The 25,646-nt window shown below is 35.7% G+C and overlaps 4 protein-coding genes across 4 annotated transcripts; 3 read left to right on the plus strand and 1 right to left on the minus strand.

Moving 5' to 3' along the window:
• On the plus strand, nucleotides 1–5,222 carry LOC132175228 (uncharacterized). Its single transcript, XM_059587097.2, has 8 exons — nucleotides 1–749; nucleotides 1,590–1,757; nucleotides 1,958–2,056; nucleotides 2,190–2,291; nucleotides 2,415–2,531; nucleotides 3,967–4,104; nucleotides 4,254–4,574; nucleotides 4,841–5,222. The coding sequence occupies exons 1-8, from the start codon at nucleotides 237–239 to the stop codon at nucleotides 5,132–5,134; spliced, it is 1,752 nt and encodes a 583-aa protein (XP_059443080.2). The 5' UTR covers nucleotides 1–236; the 3' UTR covers nucleotides 5,135–5,222.
• Nucleotides 5,223–7,843: 2,621 nt separating this feature from the next.
• LOC132175929 (lysine histidine transporter 1-like) lies at nucleotides 7,844–11,867 on the plus strand. Its single transcript, XM_059588025.2, has 7 exons — nucleotides 7,844–8,022; nucleotides 9,372–9,755; nucleotides 10,519–10,912; nucleotides 11,139–11,244; nucleotides 11,432–11,523; nucleotides 11,609–11,677; nucleotides 11,769–11,867. Exons 1-7 carry the CDS (start codon nucleotides 7,844–7,846, stop codon nucleotides 11,865–11,867), a joined length of 1,323 nt encoding a protein of 440 aa, XP_059444008.1.
• A 2,561-nt stretch (nucleotides 11,868–14,428) lies between these two features.
• PDE312 (Nucleic acid-binding, OB-fold-like protein) lies at nucleotides 14,429–21,513 on the plus strand. Its single transcript, XM_059585706.2, has 12 exons — nucleotides 14,429–15,246; nucleotides 16,366–16,425; nucleotides 16,510–16,539; nucleotides 17,073–17,146; nucleotides 17,710–17,791; nucleotides 17,978–18,051; nucleotides 18,222–18,285; nucleotides 19,080–19,172; nucleotides 19,741–19,917; nucleotides 20,001–20,051; nucleotides 20,207–20,358; nucleotides 20,989–21,513. Exons 1-12 carry the CDS (start codon nucleotides 14,509–14,511, stop codon nucleotides 21,419–21,421), a joined length of 2,028 nt encoding a protein of 675 aa, XP_059441689.2. The 5' UTR covers nucleotides 14,429–14,508; the 3' UTR covers nucleotides 21,422–21,513.
• A 278-nt stretch (nucleotides 21,514–21,791) lies between these two features.
• On the minus strand, nucleotides 21,792–25,371 carry LOC132173989 (3-oxoacyl-[acyl-carrier-protein] reductase 4). Its single transcript, XM_059585707.2, has 11 exons — nucleotides 25,059–25,371; nucleotides 24,824–24,966; nucleotides 24,233–24,286; nucleotides 23,929–24,009; nucleotides 23,810–23,855; nucleotides 23,635–23,729; nucleotides 23,512–23,544; nucleotides 22,805–22,939; nucleotides 22,541–22,634; nucleotides 22,059–22,141; nucleotides 21,792–21,968 (listed from the first exon to the last, which is right to left on the minus strand). The coding sequence occupies exons 1-11, from the start codon at nucleotides 25,195–25,197 to the stop codon at nucleotides 21,936–21,938; spliced, it is 936 nt and encodes a 311-aa protein (XP_059441690.2). The 5' UTR covers nucleotides 25,198–25,371; the 3' UTR covers nucleotides 21,792–21,935.
• Between the last annotated feature and the right edge of the window lie 275 nt (nucleotides 25,372–25,646).

Genomic DNA, 25,646 nt, shown 5'->3' on the forward strand with positions numbered 1-25,646 from the left:
CTCAACAGCTCCGTTATTCAAATTTTTTCCTAAATTTTCGATCTCTCCGCCAATCTCACCCTCCAAAATGTATCTCTCTCATTATTCTCTCTCTGAGATCTCACACACACACACAGAGTAAATGCTCAAACTGCTGAATTTTAAACTCTGATCTTCCACACACGCGCATATTTATTTATATATGTGAATGTATGTATATATTATTAGTATTGTTAGGTTGTTGATTTTGAATTCACATGGCGACATCGGCGTTCAAATCGACGACGAAGAGAACGCCGATCGGAGCCTCATCGTCGTCGGCGGAGGACTCCGGATCCTCCAATCAGAGCTCAGCTCACCGCCGCTCGCGCAGCCTGAGCCGGTTCTCGCACCGGATACCCGTGCCGGGAAGCGACCACTTCGACGACGGCGTTCCGGCTCCGAGAGGGAAGTTCGTGAACACGGTGAGAGGCTCGGGATTCCCGGAGATCAGCCTCGACGACCTCGCCATCGAGTTCTTCCACTCCGGCGATCGAGGCCGCTCGGGCTCGAGGAGCTCCGAGGCCGGCCCGGCGAGCGGTCCTGGTGCGTCGTCGTCGTCGTCGTCGCTGAGACGAGGGAGGTCAGTGTCGAGACAGAGCTCAAAAGCAGGGGTAGATGGGAGGAGCAGTGTGTGTAATAGTTCCGGTGGAGGAAGGGTAGTTTCAGAAAGTAATTTGAGGAGGCGGCGCTCGGTTTCCGTAGTGCGGTGTCAGATTAGCGATTCGGAGGTGAGATTTCGCTTTGCCTTTTTGTCCTTTTAAGTTTTGTTTTGGAATTTGAATTCAATGATTAGATTTAACCGGAATTATTTTTGTGTGTTGCTTATTTGATTTAATTTTCAATTTTAATGCTTATTTATTGCACAGTCATGGTAGGCTTCGCTTGAAATAGAATATGGGCTTTACTTGTTAGGGGAAACCAATCAAGGTCACATAAAATGGGATATGTATAGTGGTGTGCCTTATGCCCAGAGCTTTTTGATTGTAAAGGTTGAAATGTGTTAGTTTCAGTATGGTGGTTATCCTTCATATCCAAGTGTTAGCTATGATTGTTTTTTTGTCAACATTTTGTCGATTTGCAATTATTTTTTTTAGGATATTATGAGGTGATTACTTTGTCCTCTCTTCATATAAATTATATGAATACCAGTATCTTTATAGGATGAATGCATTTGTCGCTAGGGCTGCCCTTGGGTAATATGATTGGCATATGCTTTTGTGTATGATGAGATTAGTCACTTTTCTTGACTTGTGAGAATTTATTGTCAGTTTCTAGTGTTGAAATGGTCGGAGGAGAATGAATCAGAATGCATTTTGATGAAAAACAGTGAAGGGTTTGTACAACCTTTGTATATATGATCTTTCCTATCAAAAACAAGAAACTATCCAAGAACTTTTATGGAATATCCAGTGGCAAGTTTCATTGAGGAACCATGTTGGGGAGGTTGCTTTATTAGTAACAGAGTTTATTATTGCTATTATCCCTTTGCTATACAAGAACACGTATTTTCTTCCTAGCCATAGTGAAGTTGGAGAAGATATTTAACTTGTTTATGTTCTGAACAACAGAGCGATCTAGATCCCTCTCAGAACTCCAGCAGTCATGCTAATCTGAAGAGTATTGGTAGTGGAAACAACCAAATGTCATTATCCAATCGACCAGCAGTTTCAAAGCAAAGACAAGTATTGAGAAGGTCTTTTAGTCAAAAAGACTTGAAGTCCCATGATGACCATTCAGTAAGCCCTGTCCTTCTCCTATGGCTTATTTTATTACCATGTTCGTTTCTCTAATTGAAATTTAGAAAGACAGTTTGGAATTTTGTAATTAAGACACTTACCTCATTTTTAAGGTCTCTTTAATTTTGTTAAAATATTTTCGAATCTGACTTGTATTGCAAACTGAACTGAATCTAAAACAATATCTCTGGACCTTTCAGAGCCAGTCTTCAGTCCTTACTGATGATGAAGGAAGGGATTCTCATTCCAGTAAAAGTGGGATTGAGAGGATAATACGAGCAGTTTATGCACAAAAGAAGGTTGATTTATTTTGTTTAAAATGACAGTTATTCAATAACCACTGCCTCAAAGTTATATTTTTTCCAAGACCAAAATGAAGAAAGTTTTATAATTTTTACATGAGTCAATGTTGTCATCTTTGTTACTTTTCAGGCAAAGCACCCTGCTGCAGATGGCGTTAACAGTGAATTGTATGCAGCAATGCGTGAAGAACTTAGAAATGCTGTGGAGGAGATCAGAATGGAACTTGGAAAAGTCAGTAATTTATTGTTGCGTAGAACTTGCCAGTGTAGATGTTCTTTGTCCTACATATTCAAATTTGGTTCATTCTTTATTATGTTCCCTGGAGCTAACTAGTGCTCTGTGCAACTTATTCAGGAAATGGCTAAAACAAAAACCTCTTTTTCCGCAAGTGGTGATTGCTTGAAACCAACTAATTCTGAAGTTTTTCAGGCAGTTTCTTCAATCAGAAGGAACTCAACAAAATTGGAGCAGGTAATTTCAAATTTTTTGTCCATGGTAAATTAGTAATTTCACCCCTTTGTGCTCCTGTAAATGAGACATGCAACCAGCAGATCTCTTTTGTTCATAATTATTGTTGATAAGGAGCATTTGAGTGAACCTGTCAAATATTTCCAGCTTTCACTTGTGGTTTGTCCATAAGTTTTCCATGACTGGTGTTTAGAACTTAGAAGGGTGGTGTTGTATGTATCCTTTTGACAATCTAAAAAAATTAAATGTTGTCAATTGACATAGATATGTTATCTTGTTGAATGTTTGATTTTAATCGGTACAAGTTTCTAAACTTGTGTCGCAGTATTGGATATTTGTGTGAATGAGTACAAGATCAGGAGTTAGACTCAGTTAATTCTCTCTTTAAGCTGCTGTGTTCAGTTCAGATTATTGTTGGGGTGGGTGATAAAATGTGTTGGAAGTTGAGCAGAAATGGTATATTTAATGTTTGTTCATACTAAGACTTAAAGAGAAGTTACTTGTTCGGAATTTCCTTGGAAGGCTATTTAGAGCGTGAAGGCATCTTCGAAGGTAGCTTTATTTTGTTAGGAAAATAATGTTGGGGAACATTCTTACAGTTGTATTATAAAAAAATTACTGTGGATTGGTGTTGTATGTGTAATAGAAAATGGTGAGAATGTAGATCATTTGTTGCTTCACTGCTAGGTTGCTGTGAAATGGTTTATGCCTGCATCAGTGTCTGCTTTGCTTAAATGTTGGCGAAGAAATCCTGGTTCATACGGTAACAAAGTTTAGAATGCGGTGCCTTGGTGTCTCACGTGGACTATATGGAAGGAATGAGATAGGCAAACTTTTGAGGGGCAGAAGCTTTTTATCGATAGAATTAAGGCTGGTTTTGTCTGTTCCCTATTTTCTGGATGTCGTTAGATGGAAGTAGTCCATCTACTACAATGGACTTTTTGGATTCATTGTATTTTTCTTAATTATTGTTATTAGGGAGAATACTTCCATGCACAGCCTGTATACCTAAGTTACTCCCTCTGGTTTTTCAATAAAATCATGTTGTTAAAAAGTATCTTGATATCTGTAGGATTTATCAGGAAAGTAATAATTGTTTCTTTCAACTTTCTAACTGTTGAACAGATGCCATATCAGATATGTGTTTTAGTAAATTGTGAAGCCAAACTTCGTTTATTATGAGAGTTGCAATCAATGCAAAAAAGAGCCTGCTAAAATGCATTTTTGACTAGCTAATGAACACAGCCTCTGATGTGTGTTATTCAGGACATGAGAATTTATTACCCATTTTCTTTAGGTTATATAGTATGAAATTGCCCTTAAGAATATACATTAGTTGATTCTGAAGGTTGCATCCAACAACTTTTCACTCTTGAGATTGTGCCATCTCGTCAAGAATTTTTCGGATACTGATGGATCTTATTACTTGAATTCACAGTCAGAGATGCGTAAACAAGATTTACTGGCTGAAATAGTGTTGGAGGAGCAACATGGTCGGGAACTCTCTAAGACAGTGAAGGAATTGCTTCCTGAACCAAAGAAAACTGCTACAGGAAAACCTTCACGAGCCAGAAAGGTACTCTCTCTCCTGCACTCTAGCAGATAGGGTTTGCATTTATTTATAGTCAAGTCTTTGCTGTCACTTTTATTATTTCCAAATAATGATCTTCTTTGCTGACCGTAAAAGTGATTTATTAACTTTTTAGTTGATATGTTTGTTGCCAGAGGAGTAATGACAGAAGTAGGATGTCAAATCGATTGACCGAGGAGGCAGGGAAGTATATTGAGGACTTCATTTCTAATGTTGAGGATACGGACATTTCATCTCTTGATGGAGAAAAGAGTGATACAAGCTCATCTTTTGGAGGAATTGTAAAGTCAGAAACTTTTCGAAGTCCAGTGGCATTTAATTCTCTTCCCGTCGAAATGGATGGGGTTGTACTGCCTTGGTTGGACTGGGAAGCTAGTAATGATGCTACTCCGCAATCATGCAAGAGTAAGGCAGAGCCGCCTAAAACTCCAAGTACATTGTTGGATGCAGCTCAGGTAATCTCTAATTATATGCTGGTTGCAATTCTTTGGGGATGGGGTGGAGAGAATTAGGTCAAGGCATTCTTCTAGATTTGATTATCCTTTCGGCTTTCAGATCCTTGATTTTTCATACGAGTAATGCTATTTCGTTAATTGATATACGACTGTCATATAATTTGATGATGTAGCAATGAAAATAAAACCTTTTTTTATGTGTATCTTCATTTATATATTTCTCTTCCACTGTGACATACTTCTTTGAAATTCATATTATATTATAGGAAGCGTGCAATGCACAAAATCAAAGTAATCATTCTGCCAGCAGTCGTGGGAGTTGGAGCCCCGGATATATTGTTGGCTTGCCAATGAACATAAGAGAAGATTCATGGAATAAATCTGGAGAACCTTGTAGCTACAATAGCCAATCTTGTTCCGGTGAATCGCGGGGGTTAAGGTTTGACATTGACGATTATCTCAAGCTTCAAAGCGACGAAGATTTTCTCTTCGAAAGATGGAAGCAACAACAGACAATTAATTCAGGCAGTCTTCTGCTTTGTAATCACATGTTTTTTTAGCTATGATCCCCTTTTCAAGGTTTATTTTCCCACATTTTCGACTACATTAGATTGTTTGTATATATGCTCGGTTCAATTTTTTCCAAAAGTAGCTGTAGACATTAATCTTAGAGCAGTGCATGATGGACTAACTGCCATGGTAACTTATATTGCATGTCGTACCAACTGTTATTAGGTCCCAATGTCAAAATTGGCTGTGTCTAGATAATCTTTGATTCCAGCAGCCTGTTGATTTTGTTTGGACTTTCTACGAAGAGAATTAACTAATCTAGGGTTAGGTTATTAAGTATATATGTTTAATATATAAAATATAGTTTATTATAGGGATAAATGCAAAATTAGCAAATCGCTTCTTGTGGTATAAAAAATAATTTAGAGGTCATCGGAATAGGCCAAATTAATAATTTAGTCCATGTAGTCAAATTCTGTCAAAACACTTAATGGATTTTGTTAGTGTCATTAAAATGATAATATGTGTTACTCTAAATTAAAAAAAATTAATATATTAAAAAAATAATTACACGTTGTCACTCTTTTTAGAGAGGATGATCGCCCTAAAAAGAGGGGGTCAATTTTATGAGAAATGGTAGGGGATAATAAGTTCTTTATATTTGACTTATATTACCTTACAATTAACTATTAAATTTGTAGACTTATTTAGATTTTATATAAGTCAACGGTAGATCCCACAAATCCAATGGTTGATAGTAAGAGAATATGGGTCAAATATGAGGAATTTATTGACCCCTAGCATTTTTCAAATTTTATATATTTATATTTTTTTTATTAAGAATGACATGTATCGTCATTTTATTAGTGTTAACTTGGCATGTTAACGGAATTTGAGTACAATGACTAAATTGTTATTTTGGCTTACCTAGAGGATTTCTGAAATATTTTTTTATATCATAAGGAGCTATTTGTAATTTAGAACAACTACAAAAACTATTTTTGCCTTTATTCCTTTAATATATTGAAAGACTGCTTTTGTATTTATCATTTTATTATATATTTAAATATGTTCGGGTCGGTTCAGGGTTAGAAAACCAACCCAATTGCTCAACCTGGTCTCACAATCGCCTGATTTTTCGCAACAAACTTTCGGAGTTTTGTTTCAAGAAGGCGCTTGAGTGGGTCTCCTCGATCAACAACTCAGACTCGAAAGTCAAAATCATGACCATGGCGAGAGACTATGAATTCAAATATTCTAAAACCATTTGGTCTCTCAAAATAACCTCTTTGGAATTCCGAGTTTTTTGGGCACCTATCTCTTTAAATTCTTGGTTGAGAAAAATTTACTGACACGTGTTAACATCTGATTAGAGTCACGTTAGTCATTAAAAAATTGAGTATTGCTATTTAGTAGATTATTATACGATTATTATACAACTTAGGATAAGTTAGGATGACGTGGCATTAAAAATAAAAATTTTAAAAAAAAATTTTATAGTTAGATTTTCATTGATGTGCCATTACAATTGTATGCCAGTTGTATAGTAACTTAATAGTTTATTAAATAGCATTTTTCAAAAAAAAAAAAAAAAAAAAGGAACACCCTCCAATCACTTGCAAACACATTTTAACAAGTTATAAAAGAGTTACAAACCAGTTGTAAGTTTAGCATTATTTCTCTTGATTTGAATAATGCTAGATTTATTACTGGTATACAACTCTTTTACAGCTTGCTCAACATCTGATAACAGATAAGCATGACGATAAATTGTATTTAGTATTATCATGGTTTGAGTAATGCATGCTAGATCAGATACTAACACTTATCAACAAGCAGTAGAAGAGTAGTAAACCAAGTGTAGGTTTAGCATTAATGCAACCTGTTCACCGGTTAGGCCATCTGAATAGGACACGTTTTTTTAAGTGAATTATGATCAAAGTCATTGTGAAGCATCCAAACTGTATAATTGATGACATTGTTAGGAAGTTTAATCTCATATTCCATGTCTATCTGTTACAAGATTCTTCATAATAATCTATAATCGCGTCTTTTTACTCAATAAAAATCCAGACAATTTATTATCTTAATTCTAAAGTTGTTAATTTTATCAAAGAAAAAACATGCAAATTGAAAAAAAAAAAAAAAAAAAAAAATACCCTCTTAATAGAGTTAATACTTCATCACTAAGTAGAATAAAATATTAGTTTCATATCCATATATTATTAGCTTAATACAAAAATGTCAATTCAGTCTACTGAGAGTGAAATGGAATTTGCATAACAGGACATGTGTCGCAATTTTATATCCGAGAGAAACTCGGCAATCACATGTTACATATTAAATGAAACAGGCCCGCCCTTTTAGTAGGAATGCATATTGATCCCAAAATAAAGCAGGATCAGTTAAGAGTCAGGAAATTTTAAGAATCTGACAATCTTTATGATTAAGTGATTTTTATTGGAGCAAATTGAGATTCTGTTTATCCTAAACAACAAATAGTTTATAATGGAAGATAATACTTGTTGTCTTGCTAGCTATCTGCTTCAACCTTTTACTCAATAGACAGTGTTTGCATTTATATCAAACTCAACCTTAGATTTAAGGTTGAATTCAAATTAAAGGGTAAGATTTATCTTTGTTATTGGTCTTCCCTTTAAATTGCACGATTTGTTTGTTACAACAATAATCTCAGTTTGTTGATAGGCAATCGAGAGAATCTGAATTTGAATCTGTTGAGAAGAAAAAGAAAAACAACAATGGCAGAGGCTTCTAAGAAGGTGGAGAAAGAGGTGAAAGGGGTGAAAGATCTCGATGACTGGCTTCCCATCACCAAATCCAGGAATGCAAAGTGGTGGTACTCTGCTTTCCACAATGTCACTGCCATGGTTGGCGCTGGAGTCCTGGGTCTCCCGTATGCCATGTCTCAACTTGGATGGTATGCCATTTTTGTCTGTTTGGTTAAAAGATAGTATGTCATATATATATATATATATATCCCGCCCGCAAAATCAATAGGAATCGAACGGCCGATCAGATGGTATTAACCAAACGAATCGACCATTTGAACTAACCTTTGCAGGTGAGTTTGCACCATATTAGCTCTTATTAGACATATAAGACATGGGTAACATTGTACCGACATGGGTTTGTAGCTCTTATTAGACATATAAAACTATTAAGTGTACTGACATGGGTTGTATTTATTAGAATAATTAAATTAATTATTGTTATTGGTTTAAACTTTTGAAACAATTGATGATTTAATATGATATCAAAGCAAGTTTGAACCTTGACTTTGCAATTTACTCTTAGTTAAATATTCTTCATTTCTTTTTCTTTTTTTTTTTTTACCTCAAACATGGTGAGTTTTAAAACATTAATTAATCATTTTGAGTGAAACAGTGTTGGATCTGTGATTCTAGGTTTGATCTAATTGTTGTTTTTTTCCGTTGTTATGGATCTGTGGGATTCTTTAGCTGTTTTTGGATCATCTGTGTTTTTTGTTGAAGTTACTAGTGGTTTACTGTGACTGTGCCAGATCGTACTCGTGAAATTGAGTACTTAATAGTTGTTTTTCTTTCTTTTTTCTGCATTTGATGAGATTATTTTTGGGTGTTCTGATTTTCGAGTCTAAAAACAGAAGGATTAGTTTGATCTGTGAGCATCTTTGGGTTGCACTTGAAGCCATGTTTTATGTTTCTATAATGAGAGTTTCTCCGTGTGTGTGGAAAGGTTGAAATGGTGGAGAAATTGCGTGTGGGAGCATGCATGCTTGCGTATGTTTGTGTTGTGTGTTTATTTGTTTAAGTTTTTTAGATAGTAATTTAATAATGATATCCATTTTTGTCTAGTATGCATTGATGCAACAATTTCATTTGCTGCAAAAATCATGTGAAAATCGAACGGCCGATTTCATCGTATTAATCAAACGAGTCGACCATTCGAACTAACCTTTGAGGGCGAATATGCACCATATTAGCTCTTAATTATTAGATATATAACATACATGTAAAAATTGAATCCATTCTTTTTCTTTTTTTATAGTTTGTGTTTTTAGGGGTATTTTTTCTTTATTCTATATTATTTAGCTATTCTTAACTTTTTCTTAAACTTTTTTCATGATAAACAATAAAGTATTCATAAATAAAGCAATCATAAATAAAGAAAAAAAATTGAGCATTTCATATATATATATATATATATGATTGTTTGTTTTATCATATTTTTTGTTTGGCCCTACAATAATAATTACGCCAATGATTGAGATGGGTTTGTGTGTTTTAGGGGTCCTGGTGTTGCAGTGTTGGTTTTGTCATGGATCATCACTCTGTACACCTTGTGGCAAATGGTGGAAATGCATGAAATGGTGGCAGGGAAGAGGTTTGACAGGTACCATGAGTTGGGTCAGCAGGCTTTCGGAGAAAAGCTTGGACTGTGGATAGTTGTGCCCCAACAGCTGATGGTGGAAGTTGGCGTGAACATAGTCTACATGATCACAGGTGGAAAGTCCCTGAAGAAGATGCATGATCTTTTGTGCACCGGCTGCAAGTCTATCAAAACCACCTACTTCATCATGATGTTTGCATCCGTTCATTTTGTTCTCTCCCACCTTCCCAGTTTCAATTCCATCACCGGCGTCTCTTTGGCCGCCGCCGTCATGTCCTTGAGGTATCATCATCTTTTGGGAACAATTTCATTATCAATCTATCAAATATACCCCAACTAAATTCACTTTCTATCTAACTTTATTGCTACAAAAGTTGTTGATGTCACTTATAAACGTAAGGAGTAATTTAATTAACCAACTTTTATTTGAGAAGAATTTGATCTGAAGTAGCACAGCAGAAAGAACATACATAAATTAAATAAGATTATAGTTTGTTGCACAAATGCAGACACATTAGATACGTTTGCACATACAATATATGTCATGCATACTTTTATTTTTCTGCACATTATTTGTATGAAACGAAAAGTGAAAGAAGAAGCCTTATAATCTTTTGTCAATTATATTTGGGGAAACTTCATTTATTGCCCATGATCTTTCATCACTTTTCTAATTATACCATGTCAATTTAGGGTTACTATTTTTCAGAAATTTGAAATATCAACCCTCACTTCCAATCCAAATTTAGTGTTAAATCTTTTTCAAAATACCCCCGTCTAATGTTAGGTATTTTTGTAATTTTATAAACATTTCCGGGGTATCGATTAGTAGTTAATGATTGCTTTGTTTTGTTTTGTGCGCAACCAAACTACAGAGAATTTCTAAGTTCTATTGTATCCTAGAAATATTTGCTTTAATTTCTTAAAGAAAATGACTCATTAAAGCATCTTAGTAGCATTTTGTTTTCTGTTTTATCTATACTTTCTTGATGCAAACATTATGAAATTCAATTGATTGACAATCTGTGAGTAATTGTTCAAACAGTTACTCTACAATTGCTTGGTCAGCTTCAGCTCACAAGGGAGTTCAACCAGATGTGAACTATGGTCCCAAGGCATCAACCCCTACAGGAAATATGTTCAACTTCTTTTCAGCCTTGGGAGATGTAGCTTTTGCCTATGCTGGGCACAATGTGGTCTTGGAGATCCAAGCAACCATACCTTCCACACCCGAAATGCCCTCCAAGAAACCCATGTGGAAAGGCGTAATCGTCGCATATATCGTCGTTGCCTTGTGCTATTTCCCGGTTTCACTGGTTGGTTATTGGGTGTTTGGAAATGATGTTGAGGATAATATCCTCATGTCACTTCAGAAGCCCGTCTGGCTTGTTGCAGTTGCTAACATGTTCGTGGTTGTTCATGTTATTGGATCTTACCAGGTAAGATTAAATATGAAAATTACTGCTGATGTGCATAGTTCATCCACCACTTGTTGTATATTAAACTTTTTTGCTGTAGAAAATCAATGGTAGATAAGAATTTTATGCACAAACAATTGTGCAGACAGATTTTATAAATGACATTCTCTGACTATCTGTTATGTATCTCTTGATCAATTTTCATTTATTTCTTTTAAACAATATTCAATATGTTTGTGCAAGGTAGATTTTTGCCATTCCAGTTTTTGATTTGCTGGAATCATTTTTGGTATTGAAGATGAATTTCAAGCCGACTAGGTTCCTTCGTTTCATAATACGCAATGCATATGTTGGTAAGTTTTTTTTTTTTTTCCATTTTTTCTTGACTGTCGTATTGTTTCATAATATGCAATGCATATGTTGGTAAGATTTTTTTTTTTAAAAAAAAAGAGAGCTAAAAATGGACTCTTAGTTTCAATACATTGTTTCCATTTGAACACCTTAACCACATGAAAAAACCTTGTATCTTCTTTGTTGCAGCACTTACCATGTTCCTCGCAATTACTTTCCCTTTCTTTGGAGGGCTTCTCAGTTTCTTTGGAGGATTTGCTTTTGCTCCCACAACATACTTTGTATGTCATAATATATGTTTCTTTTTCTTTCACAAGAAATGTGATAAAAGCTTTGAGAGTTTCTAATTCTATTAGTATTTTGCAGCTCCCTTGCATCATGTGGTTAGCCATCTGTAAACCTAAGAGGTTCAGCCTTTCCTGGTTAGCAAATTGGGTATGTTAACAAGAAAATTTTCTTATGTGTTTTTCAGATTTTATTTTTATTATTAAGTTATGTAATCTGATTTTGATTTTTGCAATTTCAGTTTTGCATTATAGTTGGAGTCATATTGATGATCTTAGCCCCTATTGGTGCACTGAGGCAGATCATTCTTCAAGCCAAAGATTTCAAATTTTATTCTTGATTGTCATTGAGAAAGGAGGAGATCGAAAGGAGGGGCTTCAAATGCTTTGATCTAAAAAATTGTACTATTCTTTTAATTGTGTCATTGCCATGGCTATTGTTGGTTTTCTTTCTTCTCCCCCTCACCCACAAGTTGTTTATCTAGGTTGTGTTGATAGCTTTCATAGTAATTAGAGTTGTTTATGAATGTTAGGACATTAGCATAAAAAAGCTCAATGTTTCGGATTTGAGAACTTCTTTCAAAAGACAAGTTTTAAGTACAATATTGTGATGGTGTTTAGGTTTTGATTTTTTTTCATTGATCTTAATAAATAAATAATCTCAATTTAATGGAGATGTGAATCTTTTCTTATATACGATCCAAATTTATTAATTTGGTCGGTAGGGAATATGATCTTTTCTATTTCACTTGAATATTTGGCTCATGATTTTCTTGCATTGAAATTGTATTACAATCATTTGATTTCCTCCAATAAATCATTTCTTGCATTGAAATTGTATTACAAACATTTGATTTCCTTCAATAAATCAAGGTTGCCTTAATATTATTTGCAATGATTTGTGTTGCAATCATTTTGTTGTGATCAAGTATTCTGAAAACATTTTTATTTTTTCGGTTAGATAAGCTCTTAACCATAGGAATTAGAAGAAGGAAAAAAACTCTCACAAATTATATTCTTTTGTTTTTATTTATATCTTTATAATTCATTATGCCTATTTTTACACGATCAATCCGTTGTGGATACAGTCATATTATCAAAATAATATTAAAAAATATTGTAGTATGCAATCAAACAAGAATCTTATTAGGAAATATATCAACATTTTTTTAAGAAAAGCAAATGAGGTATATATAATGATTCTTTCATGGATTTCATGAGGTGGCTATAGCCTATAGAAAAGAGTGGTTAGATTTGGGCTGTTTTACGTTGCTCTTGGCCGGAGGCTATTTGCTTTGCTCATGGAGGCAATTGTTCATGCTTAATTTTTTTAATGACATATTTGGTTTGCTGTTCATTATAGATTTGGGTGGTTTAAGGTTTGAGTGTAAAATTATTTTAAATGGTGTGGCATCGTATAGCAGCAAAATAAAATTTTGACGATAAAAGGGTTCGAAATGGAGATCGAGGATCCTTGTCTCGGGGGAAGCGCTTTCTCCGCATGTCAACTCTCTAGATGTTCCTCCCCACCATTGTTATACCCTAACTATTGAGAGGTTCGATTTCTCTCAAGGGTCTTAAATCATTCATGTCACAATAATGACTAAACTACACCATTTAATCAGTATCTCCATATAGAAGAATTTGGGACTAAGTTTTGTTAGGAGGCTTCTTTATTTTAGCATTAGGTTTTGAATCTATAGAATTCTTTCCATAATAATTGTTCATTAGTAAAATTTATACAAAAGTCATATTTAGGAGGAAGCACTACAAATGAATGTTAGAATGTTAATTAGATGATTAAATTAATTATTATTATTATTGGTTTAAGTTTTTGGAACAATTGATGATTTAATATGATGATATCAAAACAATTTGACCCTTGACTTTGTAATTTACCCCCAATTTTCAGTTAAATATTTGTGTACAATTCACAAGTTTTTACACTCGTTCAAAATGTGTATGACATGGTCTAACTGAAACAATAAATGTGTTCAGAAAAACAATAAATGTGCTCTACTTGATCACAACAAAATGATTGCAACACAATTCCATGCAATAATCTTTGGTTCATGTATGTATAAAATATCTTATAGTTTTATAGACATGTATAGTGAAAGTTTTATGCAAAATTCTATTTACAAAGTTTTACAATGCAATTTATCACGAGCCAAATATTCGAGAGAGGAGGGAGATTTGCATATGGGTAGAATACAGATACTTTCTATTTCATTTAGTTATAGTAGATGGTATTTTTGTCTTTTCACTTTTTGAGATGACAAAAATACCCTTCCACTATAATTAACTGGATATTCTCTAGTTCAAATAAACTGAAGAGGATCGAAATTCGTAGAATACATGATTTCATGCGGCTCATTAAATAGATTATGAGGTTGAGTTTCACGAGGGATCCATATTGATCCCAAAATAAAGCAGGATCCTTTAAGAGTAAAACGGTTTTAGGAATGGAGCAAATTAATTCAGATTATGTTGGACGTCGTCTCCCTCCGTAAGCAAACAGTTGTCTCATGCATGTATCCGCATATTCTAAAACCTGTATATATCTAAATAACCTATTTGTATGTATGCTAGCTACATCTATTGATGGTCTAATACTCTTTTACAACTTACTTAAATGCATCCATCCGCATTCGATTTGAGTATCAACTTTTTTATATTTAATTTTTTCTCGTAATTTTTAAAAGTTACCATTAAAATGATTTTAATTCAGTAATAGTTTTTAAAATTACGTAAAAATTGGTATAAAAAAAGTGAGAATGTGGGTCATAAAAGATTATAAGGTTGTGTAATCCAACCATTAAACAAAAAGACTATATAATAGAAACTATTAATTAATTATGTTGTTTCAAGAATGGGTACTTTCCCTACAAAACTACTTTATCCACACAACTGAATCTGTGTTACACTTCCACTTCATGCTCTCTCCACTCTCCTTCCAACAATCTCCAACAGCTCCACCAAATGCAAATCCTCCAAACACCTCATTTCTTCGCCTTCCCTAAAACCCTGAACCCTAAAACCCCCAAACCCCACCACCAATGTCCTCCTCTCCTCCCCACCAAAATCCCAATCCCCTTCTCCAAGCTCTCCCTCACCGCCAAAGCCGTCATCTCGGACGAGTTCCCCGTAGACGAGACCTTCCTCGAGAAATTCGGCCCCAAAGACAAAGAAACCGAGGACGAAGCTCGAAACCGCAACTGGGTTGAGCGCGGGTGGGCACCCTGGGAAGAGGTCCTCTCCCCAGAAGCCGATTTTGCTCGCAAAAGCTTGAACGAGGGTGAAGAAGTCCCTCTCCAAACACCCGAAGCCGTCGAAGCCTTCAAAATGCTCAAACCCAGCTACCGCAAGAAGAAGATGGAGCAAATGGGTCTAACCGAGGACGATTACTATCGCAAACAGTTCGAGATCAAGGGTGACATTCCGGAGCCTCTGGAGACGGTGTGGGCTGCGCCAATGGTTGCACAGCACGTGCCTCCGAGGGATTGGCCACCGCGGGGCTGGGAGGTGGATAGGAAGGAGCTGGAGTACATAAGGGAAGCGCATAAGATGGTGGGTGTGAGGGTGGGGTTGGAAGAGTTGGAGAAGGAGGTGAGGACGGAGACTGAGGACTTGTGTTTGGATCGGTACAGGGTGTTCTTGAAGCAGTACAACGAGTGGGTTGCGGCGAATAAGGATAGGTTGGAAGAGGAGTCTTATAAGGTTGGTTTAAGATAGAAAAACTAAGAAAATGTGATTTATTTTATTTTATTTTTTTATGTCTGCGCTCCTCCTTGTGTTTGATATATTGGGATGTTATGTTTGGGACCAATGCTACCATGATTTTATGGTTTAAAGTGAGGTTGGACCAAGTGGCTGATCATATTGAATTGGAGTGAGGTTTGTGTGAAGAACTATTGAGTGTAAAGATGAAAGTTTTGGCTTGAATTACAGTGATTTTATTAGGATAATTAAAAGTTTTTGGTAGCATGGGGCAAAGTATGGTTATGAGATGAATGGAGTCTTGCAAGGTTAGGGATAGAAGAAGAATACATAATGAAATATCTTTTTGTCTGTCTTTCTCGATGTATTTATCTATTGGGATATTATTATTGAACCAAATACTACTATGGGGTTATGGTTTTCTATAGGAAGTGTGGTTGGACTGAGTGATCAAGTGTATCGAATTGGAATGAGGTTTATGTGAAATAAAATTGAGTCTAAAGTTGGGAGTTTGGTATAAATTATCGTAATATTATTAGGATAGTTAAATGTTTTTGGTAGGTTGGGGGCATAGTATGGTTTTGAAATATTCATCCATGAGAAAACCATGGTTAGAGTTTAGGTCAAGCAGGGATGAATTAATTTAGATTGACATTGTCAAACTGTCTTAAGTTTGCCATAAGTTCATTTTGAATAAATATGGACTCTAGCTGAAATATATTATTGTGAATTTGGAAAATTGGCTGAAAGCTTTAGTGCATTTGGACTGGTTGGGAAAAATGGGTTAAAGCAAAAATTGATTCATAGAGTTCAAGTTGTATATTAAATGAGTAATGTTATATACCACATTTGTATCCCACAATATTGACATAACAATTCCAAGCAACCCTTGGATTTATTTATTTATTTATTTTTAACAAGGACTGATTGAAGGATTGGTTAAAACTGCAACATCATAATTGTGGGATAAAAATGTGGCTATTAGGATTACTCACATCAATTACTCATATTAAATTGATGTATACTGCTTTGGAGCAACTAACTATGCTACTACGGTGTCTACAAGTTTGATTGTTCAATTCAGGAGACTAACTTATGTTTTTATAATTTCCTATACAGTATGATCAAGATTTCCATCCTGGTAGGAGGAAACGAGGCAAGGACTACAAAGAGGGAATGGTAAAATAGGTTGCAAAATTTATTTGGTTAGTTTAAATTGGATTATGAAGAAATGATAACATTGATCATCATTGTTTTCTGCAGTATGAGCTTCCATTCTATTATCCAGGACAAGTAAGTTATTTAGCTCATTCTTTCCTTTAACAAATTTCTTTTTTATTCTGCTTCTGGATACTGTATTTATATGTCTCATTTCAATGATGCCTATATGGGCCTGCATACCCACATACACAAACAAATTTTAGTTGGCGTGAAACTGTTGAATGGAGCACGATTGCAAAGATGATTTGACTAAAACATTATCAATATTGAATGCATTTGTTCTGATTTTTAGCAAGCAATGTTTTGAAACTGCCAAATGATGTGTACTACTCAATTTCCTCCTTTTTGTGGCAAAAATGTATCTGAATACTTCTATAAATATCAATGAGTTAGTCCATGCCAAAGTATGTCCTGCTGCATAAGCCTATGCCACGCCTGATGTTGTTTGATATACTTGCATCCCATGCGTATATGCTGTGTGGTGATGGTATTTCCTAAGTACCAATATGTAGAATGTACACCTTACATCTGCATAAAAAATTCAGCTACTTGATGCTATATGCATTTGATGATAGGAGAACTTATCGTTCGAAACTTCTATACAGATTTGCTTGGGAAAAGTGACTACTTTGCACCTTTATCAAGGAGCATTTGTTGACATTGGAGGTGTTTACGATGGGTAACTATTGATTCCCTATGGTGATCTTTATTACTCCAAATTTCGTTAATTGAACATGTTATATTCATACCTAAGCGGACAATTTGATGATTAGTTTGAGCAGTGGATATGAGACCTGTCATTGTGAGTTCTTCACTCTGATGAAGTAACTAACCTATATAGGGAAAATGAGGAGTTGAGACATTGTTGTTTCAACGGAGCTAATAAGCATAGTAGCGCCCTTTTTTTCTGAGCATAAGCAAAGTAGTGCCTTAATTGCTTAATTATGATGGCGGTAATCTTGCCACTAGAGTAGTTTTTGGGCTATCATTGTGGAAACCATAAAAAATGGTTAAAATTCCTACTGATAACGATGCTGGGCTGTGCGTATGTGTGTGTGTAGTAATTGTATCAGCTGTCACTGTCAGACTTATTATAATGTTAAAATTGAGGCTTTGACTCGTCTCACTGTGATAGCTAATCTGATATATGTGGTGGATTCCTCCTAGTTTCTGTTTTAGTATGTTACCACGTATATGTAATGCAAAAGTTACCTGGTAAATTTGTGTCTCAATGTATTTCAGGTGGGTTCCTATAAAAGGTAATGATTGGTATTGGATTCGTCATCACATAAAAGTTGGTATGCATGTCATCGTTGAAATTCTGGTGAGTGTTTCAATTACTAGGCTTGTTCTTCCCCTCTTTAGGGACCATTGTCACTTATATGATCCGGTTGCATTTACAAGTTGAGCTCTTTGTTTATTCAGCATTCAGAGATCAAAGTCATTATGGGTTTATAGAAATTGAACTTTTCTCTAAGGTTTTTGTTGTATATCTCATTCTTTTTTGCAGGCAAAGCGTGATCCTTACCGTTTTCGGTTTCCTATTGAGATGCGGTTTGTCCATCCAAACATAGACCACCTGATGTATGTAATCTTATACTTCTGACTCTTCAGCACTTCTTTAAGTCTATTTTAGCATAATACTGAGGTCAATCTCTATTCAGTCTCCTGATAAATTATTGATGATGTTGTTCGATATTGTAAGTTCTTATTTGCTTGCTTGTTGATTTTGACATTTGTATCCATACTTCCAGCTTTAACAGATTTGACTTTCCGCCTATATTTCAGCGAGATGATACTAATCCAGATGAATTACGGGTTTGTACCTTTCCTTTAATAGATGCTATTATCTCCATCTTCCTACTTTAATATGCCCATAATAAGCTTATCATGTCTTTATTGAGTATGTTGTAATCTCCCCCTATGACTCCATTATAGAAGATGTAGCTTATCAACTATAACTCCTGTTTCCTACCTTCAGTGTTGACATTTTTGAGGGGGATGGATTTTGGTTATATTGTCATGTGGGATGGAATGTTAGGATTAATCAAGAATTGACAAGTTCACAAATGAACCTGTGCTGGAGCCTGTTGAAAATCATTCTAGTAGACTATTATATAAATTCACCCGTCATCTTGTGTTCTAATCTAAAGTTCGTATAAATTGTTTGCCATTAACTTATTCTTTTCTTTTCCTGTAAGTAAAATTTTTACTAAAATGCAAGGGGTATTACTGAAGTACCAGGGAAGTTTACTAGAGAAGCATCTATGTACAATTTCACTACTCTAGTTTTCTATGAATTTAACCTTCTGTGTATTTGAGGCCAGACTATTCTCTTGGTGAGCCGTACCCTCCTCGCCTGTTGATGTGTTCAAGAGGCAGGGAACAAGGTTTATAGTGTTCTAAAGTTGCCAATTCTGGATACATTTTGTTTTAACTTATGTTGAATTCTACTTATCAAAAAAAACTTATGTTGAATTCTTATAGGATGTGAAGCAAGCAGTTTCCTGCACATGCACTCTGCTTTAAAATTGAGAAAGATTGCACGTTATCAAAATTAATTTCTTTTTTACCACGCTTATGTTTTTGATTTCGCATGCTTCCCTTTACAGCGTGATTGTGGAAGACCTCCAGTTCCTAGAAAGGATCCAGGAGACAAGCCAGAAGAGGAACCTTTGTTGTCAAATCACCCTTATGTTGATAAGGTATGTTTCTGACAAGCAATTCTTTTCTGAGAAGTCTGGCTATTAGATTTCAATGTTTTGAAATATGTATTTGCAATTAATACGAAGGGGCAAGTGCATACACATAGCTTGCTCATACGTGTGTACATTACAACTGCCCCTGGAGCCAGTTGCCTATCACATCTTTTAAGGAAAATCTTTATAATGCTAGTTGAATTCAGAAATTTTGTATAGATATAAGTTTTTGCATTATAGATTATTTCATGCTAAATTTTCTCCCCTCTATTAGAATATAGATGTAGGAAGAGAGATACGTCAGTGTGTGTGAATATCTCATACCATTTAAATTTATTCCCTCCCACACCCCCTTCCCTGCAAATGGGTCTCTTTCCTTTCGGAGTTTGACGGCAACTTCATGTGCACATGCAATTGTATGCATTCTCCAAGGTCTTAATTCTTTAAAAGTTAAGAAGAACGACAACTACATTAAAAAAAAAAAAATCTTGGTGCGAATCTCCTCTGTTGTCATTTGGTTTCACCATCTTCATCATGATAATCATTATGAACTTTCACTTTGTCTGCTATGCAGTTGTGGCAGATACATGTTGCTGAGCAAATGATTTTGGATGATTTGGAGGCTAATCCTGAGAAATACAAAGACAAAAAATTATCAGAGTTAACCGATGATGAGGACTTCGATGAGCAAAACAGTGTTATTCATACCAAAGCTTACTATAAGAAAAGTTTAATACCAAAAGTGATTCTGGTAAGCACGGTTCACAAGTCAATGTATTGATCTATATGCTGTCGCATTCATCTGCTTGTTATGTGTTTTTTTGTTTTTGGCAGAAAACAAGTGTTAAAGAACTTGACTTGAAGGCTGCCCTTGCTGAGCGTGAGGTCCGCTATTCCTTTTTCTTCCTTTTTTTTTTTTTTTTTTTTGGGCCAAAACATTGGCTTACCTTAGCCATTTATTGCATGTCTTTAAACCTGTTGTTTGATTTTCTGTTGCTTTCACTTATAAGAGTCCTTTCCTTTCCTGTTCTGTTGGACAGCTCCATAACAAACTAAGAATAGAAGCAAAAGAAAGAGGAGAGGAATACAAAGTTACCAAGCTGAGGCGAAATATTGAAATGGATGAGTATGACTTAATTCATTGGCGTCGATCTTTCGAGGAAAGAGAAGCTTTGCTCAGAGATATCAGCTGGTACTCTCATCGGCATTATACATCAATACTTAATATTAGATATCTCACAATCTCATTGACCTCTCTGCTATTGGCTTCTCTCCATCATGTTATGGTGTATACAAATTTAGCATTAAATTCCAATATGACCACTATGAACTTGACATTTCCAATTTTATACATACTGGGTTATGGGTAATCTGGCCTGCAAAATCATTAACTAAGGTACTCTTTTTTTCTATGAAGAAAGTCTAGGTGTTACCGAAACACAACTTTTCCACAGTTTGTTTCTGGAACAATTTTCTTCTTCTGCCTACTTTATAATTGGATTTATATGTGGATAGCTGAAGCGTTGTTATATGCTGCTGATTTGATTTCTCATCCTAATTTTATTTTGCAACTGCATCAAGCTTATTGTTAGAGTGATCTCAAACCAAAGTTTAATATGGCCCTCTGGCCCTGTCATGGACAATTAAATGAACTTAATTTGAGTAGAGCTGCTAGGTTTTGATGCATGCTTTCCTTCTTGATCCTCTCTCTCTCTCTCTCTCTCTCTGGAAAATGTAGTATGCTCTTTCTTTTATTTATTGAAAACTGTATAATTTTTTTTTTTTTTTTTTTTTTTTTTTTTTTTTTTTTTGTGTGTTGCAGTCGTCAAACTCTTGGTCTGCCACTGGAAGAGCCAGGAAGGTATAAAGAGTCAAGTTTCTTCGGGAAGGATCAATATGACCCTACAAACCCTCTCTATCGTTTTGACTACTGGGGAGAACCTAAGAACTCAGAGAAGAGCAAGCAAGAGCGGATAAAAGATGCCCACAACAAAGCCATCGTAGGTAAGGGCACTGTATGGTATGAAACGTCATACGAAGATTGCATTGAGCAGAAGATACAAAGAGAAGCCCGTTCCAAGGAACTAGAACAAGAAGATACTGACGATGAAGACGAGGCTGAGGATGAAGAAGACGATGATTATGACTTGGATTTCAGCGTCCTACGCGAATATAGTGCTAATTCTTCAACCCAACCTCATGTTAATGGGACTGAATCTTCTATATTGTCAGATGAGGATATGTTTGAGGATTAATTCGTTGGTTTTCTTAGTTCTTATGTACAGCAATTGAGGTAGTTACTAGTTACGAGGGGAAACCCACTTTTGGTGCCTCATCTAGTCTCGTATCTCCCTGTCTCACTCTCTCAAATCTTCTCCTGTTTTTTTTATATATTGATTGGGACTACCACAGTTAAAAATATAATTTTTAACATTACTTGTTATATTCTTAAATTTTCTTTATGCATGATTTGCTAAGATGAGGTTTGTTACATTTACAATTACATGTTTCTAAATGCACCCCAAACATGATGCTTTACAATTTTGTTTTAGAACACACCCAAATTATGGTCTATCGACATGTACTTCCATTCCTCAATTCTATAATTGGAAGAAGAAAAAAAAAACACACAAACACAAACAAAAATTTTCTATTCCGCTCCTCAATTACTGCTACAAACCACAAGATATCCAAGATAAAATTTTGATTAGCAGGCGTTTTTTCAGCGAGATGAAGCTGGCAAGACTCTAGAGTTTGGGACTCGGCCATCTACATCACCATTCCTCCATCAACAGTAAAGACCTGCAAGAAAGAGTAGATATACATTAAGTGGTGGCAAGTTCCAGTGTAAAGAAATAATAAAAAATATGTATATCATTTACCAAACATTACCTGCCCAGTAATGTAGCTGGCAGCTGGATTAAGTGCCAAGAATTCCACCATTCCAGCAACTTCTTCAGGTTGGCCATATCGCCCTGCAAGGACAGTTCAAAAGTATAGATTAAGAGCACTCTCTCCAATTTGTTTTGAAGCATTTCATTTTTGCACAAACATCTTAGAGGATCTGGCTTTGATTATCAACCTATTTAAACCTCTGGGACAAATCCTGAACAGCAGAAACATGTGGAACTCTAATACAACCGAACCCCTGATTAAAATCACCAACAGATTGAAACAACGAATGGGCCGTATGCTTAATCAGCAATATAACATCATTGTTCCGTTACTTGTAATGTTTTTATTTCTCATAAATAATTCTCAGTAATTACAATAGGTTCATATAATGTTCCAAAAATTTGTAGAGATGTAGGCAATTTCAATCACACAGTAACACAACCATTAACCTTAATAAGTTAGTTATCTTTTGATCTCACCTAAGGGGATAGTCCCCAAGATTTTCTTCTCTATGTCTTCTCCAAGCTTGGCAGTCATATCAGAGGCAATAAACCCTGGAGCCACAGCATTAACCTAAGAAGCAAGAAAAGCTTTACTTAGTTGCATTGCGACAAGGGGATGGAATACAAACATGTGGGCAAATACCAACTAAAAGAACAAATTATACTTCATAGAACTGAAAGCATCTTGTTGTATGTATGCCTTGTAATTTAAACATTAAGCTATTATTCCTAGATACTCACATTAATGTTCCTGCTTGCATATTCCTTTGCAACACTCTTTGTAAAGCCAATTACCCCGGCTTTTGCAGCACTGTAGTTGGCTTGTCCAGCATTGCCAACCAGACCAACAACAGATGCTATATTGATTATTCTTCCCTGCAAAAAAAAAAGAAAAAAAAGGAGGAGACTCAGAGGAATAGAAGCAATAGAAGAATGACCAGGGTCCAGGACAAATATTTCAAGCAAAACTATCTTGAAACTTCAATTGCATAAATGAATACTGGTAAAATCAAACAACATCAGATGAAGCCTGGTTTAAATGCACGGATGAGCTGACAATGTTCCCCCTTTGTGGCTTGTTATTGGAGTCTATATACAAAGATTAGCCATTGTTTTTTCTTATTAGTTGGGAGTTACCTTCCAACTTCCAAGGTCCAAATTCTAGGGATGCTACTTCAGGAATGAAGGCACTGTTCTAGACATCAGCAAACTATCAATGCTGAAATAGATTCATTGAAATTGAGGCTGGAAGCTGACCTACAGCCATCTCCAGCTCCCCTATCCCCACTAAAGTTGATCTATTCATATTGATCTTTGTGTATTTCAGTTGTATTGTTTTTTAATACTATTAAGTGATGTCTCTTTTCCATTGTTTTGAGATAGTAGAAATTCATTTGTTTAAATCATTTGTCTCTATCGTCACAAAAGAAAGCCCAGATGATGATTACCTTCCTCTTTTTCATCATAATCTTGGCTGCAGCCTGCAAAATGTATTAGCAATGCAGGTCAAAATCAGAGAGCTAAGCTTGAAATCTCAAATGCTGAATAATCAATCTCCTGAACGTGCACACCTGTGTGCAGAGAAATATTCCAGTAAGATTCAGATCAATAACCTCCTGCCATTGGGACTTTTTCATTCTCATCAATAACCCATCACGTGTTATTCCTAAAAGAAATGCCAAACATCAGTACAAATTTTTTTTTAAAAAATAAAGAATGTAATAGAATAAGTGATATGCAATTAACCTGCATTATTTATCAAGACATCAACTGTTCCCCATGCGTCAACCACCTGTAAAAATGAGAATTGAAAGTCTTCGCAATGCAAGCAATAAGTACACCAACAATAAATACCATTTGCTTACAGTTTTAATCATTGATTCTACATCTTCTTCTTTTGAAACGTCACCCCCAAAAGTAAGAGCTTGACCGCCACATGCCTCAATCTGCAAGATAAGACATAACACATTAACACCCGTGTGATTTCATGAGTACTTAACCACTTGGTGTTGTCAGCATAGCCACTTTTAACAGTTATAAGCAAAATCTTATTGTACAGACATCCCAGGTGGCTGGAACTCATAAGCAATCAGCAGTGGAGACAGAAAATCAATCACTATAAGTATGGACATATAAGTACAAAGAACCCCAAAAAAAAAGTCTACACACCTCCTTGGAAACTTCTTCAGCCTCCTTTGATGCCCTTGCATAATTTATGAGGACCTGTAACAGTATGGTCAAGTCCAAAATCACCGAGGAATCGAATCGGATAAGAGATATTCACCACTAGAACTCTTACAAAGCTTGATAATGAGCATGATCGACCCCCTTCACCCATCACTCAATTCTCACTATAACTAGCAAGTAATAACACTCATCATTTTATACATATAATTTTGATCGAAAACCAAAATGTCAATATAATTCCCGCGGTTATTTTTTTGGCATGAAACAATCTCACACAAAGCCACTGTACTGCCATAAGAAGCAGTGAATTAGAGATAATCCAAAAAATTAAAATAATAATACCGCCCAAATTACTTGTATATGTGAGGCAAACAGCAAGAAAAGCTGGTTTTGTTATATTCTATCTACTCTACAATACATACGTTATACGTTCGAGCGTGTGTATGTATGTATATCTGCAATTTTCTATACCATAACTCTCATCAAATTAATTGCTAAAAACCCTCTCTTTATGCGCAAACCCGGAATTAACAGCTGCGATCGTTAGAGAATGAGAGAGAGAGGATGAGAGACCTTACAACCAGCTTTGCCGAGAGTCAAAGCAATGGCCTTGCCGATGCCTCTAGAAGCTCCGGTGACGACAACAACAGGACCTTCCACATTCCGAGCAACGTCTACACTCGATTTCTCAACCGCTGCAACCTCAGCTCTCACTCCTGCACAGCATTTCAGCACACTAAATAGTTATAAATGACCTAATTTAGAAGGACTGGAAATTCAAAAGGAGAGAACAAGAAACGTGATTTACCAGAGGAAAAGGAGGAGGTTGTGAATCGGCGAGGCGATCGGAGAGAGGCAGAGAGCGGGGGGCAGAGATGGATGCGAGAGAATCGGGAGAGTTTCGCTGGAGCTCCGGCGGCGGTGAAGGCGATGGTGGCGGCAGCCATTGAGAATCTGAGAGACCGAAGGAGTGTCGTCGCCAGAAAGAGAGAGAGAGAGAGAGCAAGGGATTTGGGTGTAGCTCAGCTCGCTCGGAAGCTTCCGATGAGTAAGCAAAAGCTCTCCAAGTGGCGAAGAGACATTGACTGGGGATTGGGGAGATGGTGGGGAGTGTGGTTTTTACTCCGGGTCAGATTTCTTAATCAAATACTTTGGATAATAAACATTGAGTTGATAAAGATAATAAATATTATTATTCTTAATTAAAAACATTTTAGATTTTAACACCTCAATATCTATGAAGATATTATATACAATGATAATTCTGAATTATTTAATTAAATATATTTTTGAAATAGAATTATCTAAAAAATAAATTCGTCGAAACATTTGAGCCTTTTTCGAGATCAAAATATGTGCCCCAGGTGCAAGTCGAGCAAGCAATTGAAGAGGTCCC

This window comes from Corylus avellana, chromosome 3, assembly GCF_965113065.1.
Source record: "Corylus avellana chromosome 3, dhCorAvel1.hap1.2, whole genome shotgun sequence".
NCBI classification, from domain to species: domain Eukaryota; kingdom Viridiplantae; phylum Streptophyta; class Magnoliopsida; order Fagales; family Betulaceae; genus Corylus; species Corylus avellana.

Excerpts from the sequence above, each read along its gene's own strand:
- LOC132175929 (XM_059588025.2), top strand. The coding sequence starts at position 7,844 with ATGGCAGAGGCTTCTAAGAAGGTGGAGAAAGAGGTGAAAGGGGTGAAA. Across the intron at positions 10,913-11,138 it reads ATGTTATTGGATCTTACCAG|ATTTTTGCCATTCCAGTTTT; the intron begins GTAAGATTAAAT and ends TGTGCAAGGTAG. Across the intron at positions 11,245-11,431 it reads AATACGCAATGCATATGTTG|CACTTACCATGTTCCTCGCA; the intron begins GTAAGTTTTTTT and ends TCTTTGTTGCAG.
- LOC132175228 (XM_059587097.2), top strand. The coding sequence starts at position 237 with ATGGCGACATCGGCGTTCAAATCGACGACGAAGAGAACGCCGATCGGA. Across the intron at positions 1,758-1,957 it reads AGTCCCATGATGACCATTCA|AGCCAGTCTTCAGTCCTTAC; the intron begins GTAAGCCCTGTC and ends TGGACCTTTCAG. Across the intron at positions 4,575-4,840 it reads CATTGTTGGATGCAGCTCAG|GAAGCGTGCAATGCACAAAA; the intron begins GTAATCTCTAAT and ends ATTATATTATAG.
- PDE312 (XM_059585706.2), top strand. The coding sequence starts at position 14,509 with ATGCAAATCCTCCAAACACCTCATTTCTTCGCCTTCCCTAAAACCCTG. Across the intron at positions 17,147-17,709 it reads ATTGGAGGTGTTTACGATGG|GTGGGTTCCTATAAAAGGTA; the intron begins GTAACTATTGAT and ends AATGTATTTCAG. Across the intron at positions 20,052-20,206 it reads CTGCCCTTGCTGAGCGTGAG|CTCCATAACAAACTAAGAAT; the intron begins GTCCGCTATTCC and ends TCTGTTGGACAG.
- LOC132173989 (XM_059585707.2), bottom strand. The coding sequence starts at position 25,197 with ATGGCTGCCGCCACCATCGCCTTCACCGCCGCCGGAGCTCCAGCGAAA. Across the intron at positions 22,142-22,540 it reads CTTGGGGACTATCCCCTTAG|GGCGATATGGCCAACCTGAA; the intron begins GTGAGATCAAAA and ends CTGTCCTTGCAG. Across the intron at positions 21,969-22,058 it reads CCAGCTACATTACTGGGCAG|GTCTTTACTGTTGATGGAGG; the intron begins GTAATGTTTGGT and ends TCTTTCTTGCAG.